The sequence below is a fragment of the Lepidothrix coronata genome, unplaced genomic scaffold, assembly GCF_001604755.1.
Source record: "Lepidothrix coronata isolate B3197 unplaced genomic scaffold, Lepidothrix_coronata-1.0 Scaffold384, whole genome shotgun sequence".
Lineage (NCBI taxonomy): Eukaryota > Metazoa > Chordata > Aves > Passeriformes > Pipridae > Lepidothrix > Lepidothrix coronata.
In genome coordinates, this window is record NW_016690564.1 from 147,131 (window position 1) to 149,641 (window position 2,511).

General features: G+C 58.2%; 1 protein-coding gene across 1 annotated transcript in view; it reads left to right on the top strand.

The window, feature by feature from the left end:
- The window catches only part of LOC108509652 (zinc finger protein 239-like), a 4,670-nt gene extending 3,222 nt beyond the window's left edge, over nt 1-1,448 (top strand). The window contains 1 exon segment of the mRNA XM_017839191.1: nt 5-1,448. Coding sequence (XP_017694680.1) covers nt 5-924 — 920 coding nt within the window. The 3' untranslated portion in view covers nt 925-1,448.
- Nucleotides 1,449-2,511: the final 1,063 nt, after the last annotated feature.

Here is a 2,511-nt window from a genome sequence, read left to right on the forward strand (position 1 = left end):
AAAGGCCGGAGATACCCCCGCAGGAGGGGCCCCAAAGCCAGCCCAGGGTGCTCTGAGGAGGAAAGAGCCAGCCTGTGCCGGGAAGGCGGCCGGAGCTTGAGGCGGAGCTCTGACCTGGTGGTCCCTGAGCAGCCTCCCAGCAGGGAGAAGCCCTTCAAGTGCTTGGAATGTGGGAAGAGCTTCAGGAGGAGCTCCGACCTCCTCACCCACCAGCATGTCCACACTGGGGAACGTCCATACATGTGTGGGGAATGTGGGAAGAGCTTCAGCCAGAACTCCAACATGATCCGACACCAGCGCATCCACACCGGGGAACAGCCTTACACGTGTGGGGAATGTGGGATGAGCTTTAGAGAGTGCTCCACCCTCCTCACCCACTGGCGCATCCACAGCGGGGACCGGCCCTACACATGTAGGGAATGTGGGAAGAGCTTCAGGAATAATTCCAACCTGATCCAACACCAGCGCATCCACACTGGGGAACGGCCCTACCTGTGTGGCAAATGTGGGAAGAGCTTCAGGCAGAGCTCCAACCTCCTTAAGCACCAGCACATCCACACTGGGGCACGGCCCTACAAGTGCTTGCAATGTGGGAAAAGGTTTCAGACCAGCTCAGATCTCCTCAGGCATGAGCAGACACACACAGATGAGAGGCCCTTCCGCTGCACGGACTGTGGGAAGGGATTCAACCGTAACTCTCACCTCGTCATCCACCGGCGCATCCACACAGGGGAGAGGCCCTACAAATGCTTGGAATGTGGGAAGAGCTTCACCCAGAGTTCTGGCTTGACCTCACACCAACGGACCCACCAGTAAGGGAAGCCCTGCGAATGCCCCGAGTGTGGAAAGAACATCGACCCCTGCGAGTGCCCCGAGTGTGGGAAGAACATCAACCACTGCTTCCACCCTGAATGGACCCCCTGATGGTGAGGCAACCCCTGGAGTCCAATGGCTGTCAGTCCATCCCTTTCGAGCAGAAAGGGCCAGTCCCCTTTCACAGGGGCAGCTTCTTCCAACAGAACCCTTCTTGGGGTGTGTGTGGAGATTCCTGCCTTGCCTGGGGACCCCCCAGGATCACTCCTGAAGGTTGAGAGCAGAGATCTCCCCACCAGTGTTGGTCTGGGGGAGTTACATCCATCTCTAATTAAGAATTATTGCTTTTGTGCCAGCTTCAGTAGAATTGCTTTAACAATTGATATAATGTAGAGCACTGTTCTGTCTTATCCTGTACTCTTGGTAGTTTTAGTGTTTCTATTGTGCAGTAAATAATTCTGATGAAGATCTTTTGTCAGATCATTTGGAACCCTAAATAATTCATTTCTATCAGTAGATCTGATTTGCCATCATTAAAACCTGGGGGACAAAAGTGGTTCAGTCACACCTCTGTAATTCCTCTAAACTGAAAGTGTTGGCATGATCCAAGGCTGAGGTTGGATCCAGCAGCCCCCAGCACCCCAAAGTAAGTTAGGAGCTCAGCAGGACCACCTCTCTTTCCCAACGTCCCTGTGCCCAAAGACCCCCATGGGACCGTCGGACCTACCAGACCACCGGCCCTTTTCCACCCTTCTTCCTGTTCCTCTCACTTTTCTATAGTCCCCTCAATTCCCAGTCCCCCCCCCCATCACTCTGGGGGTCCCAACCCCCATTTTTACCCCCTTTCTCACCCCTTCCACATCATCCCCCCACTCCCCAGCCCCCTCATGCTCAGTTTGGGGATCCTACCTTGCCCTTTCCCCACTCTTCTGACCTCTCCCACCCATTTCCCATCATCCATCCCCCAAACCTCAGAGCTCCTTCCCCCTCCACTTTTGGGGGATCCCACTCCCCTCCCACTCAGTTTGGGGTCCCACCACCCCTTATGTCCCCTCTGACCCCCCTTTTCCCACCAACCTCCCCCTTCCCACTCCCCGCTCACCCGAGAGCTCCTCGCCCGCAGCTGGGGGGGCTCCCAGCACCACCAGTGCCCAGAGAAGTCCCCCCAGAAAAGGGGTTAGGTAGGGTCCTGGGTGGGCTTTGAGTGTGTTTGGGGGTCCCTGAGGGGCTGTGGGAAGGTTTTGGTGGGGCCCCAGCACCCTTTGGGGTGAGCTGGGTGCTGTATTGAGGGGCAGCCCCCCTCAGAGCGGGCTGACACAGGAGGAACACAGGGGGGTCCCAATTCCAGATCCATCATAGGGCCGGTTCTGCCCCCCCCAAACTCGATTCCTCCCTCTGGGTCTCCCCCCTCCACTCCCCACTGCCCCCCAGTGAGCGGGACTGGTGAGAACTGGGAAGCTTTACTGGGATCACTGGGAGCAGCCAGGCAGAGGCAGAGTGACAGCAGGGGAGGGGGGGACACACGACCCCCCTAAAATCCTCACGGGGACGAGGGGGGATCCAGGCTGGGCCTGAGGCCCTGGGGAGGGGCTGCGGCCGCCGCCGGCTCAGGAGCTCTGTGGGGAGAAAAAAGGGGGACACCGGGGTGGGGGGTCCCCGGGGGGGCACAGACGCTTCTAGGGGGGGACACAGGACCCC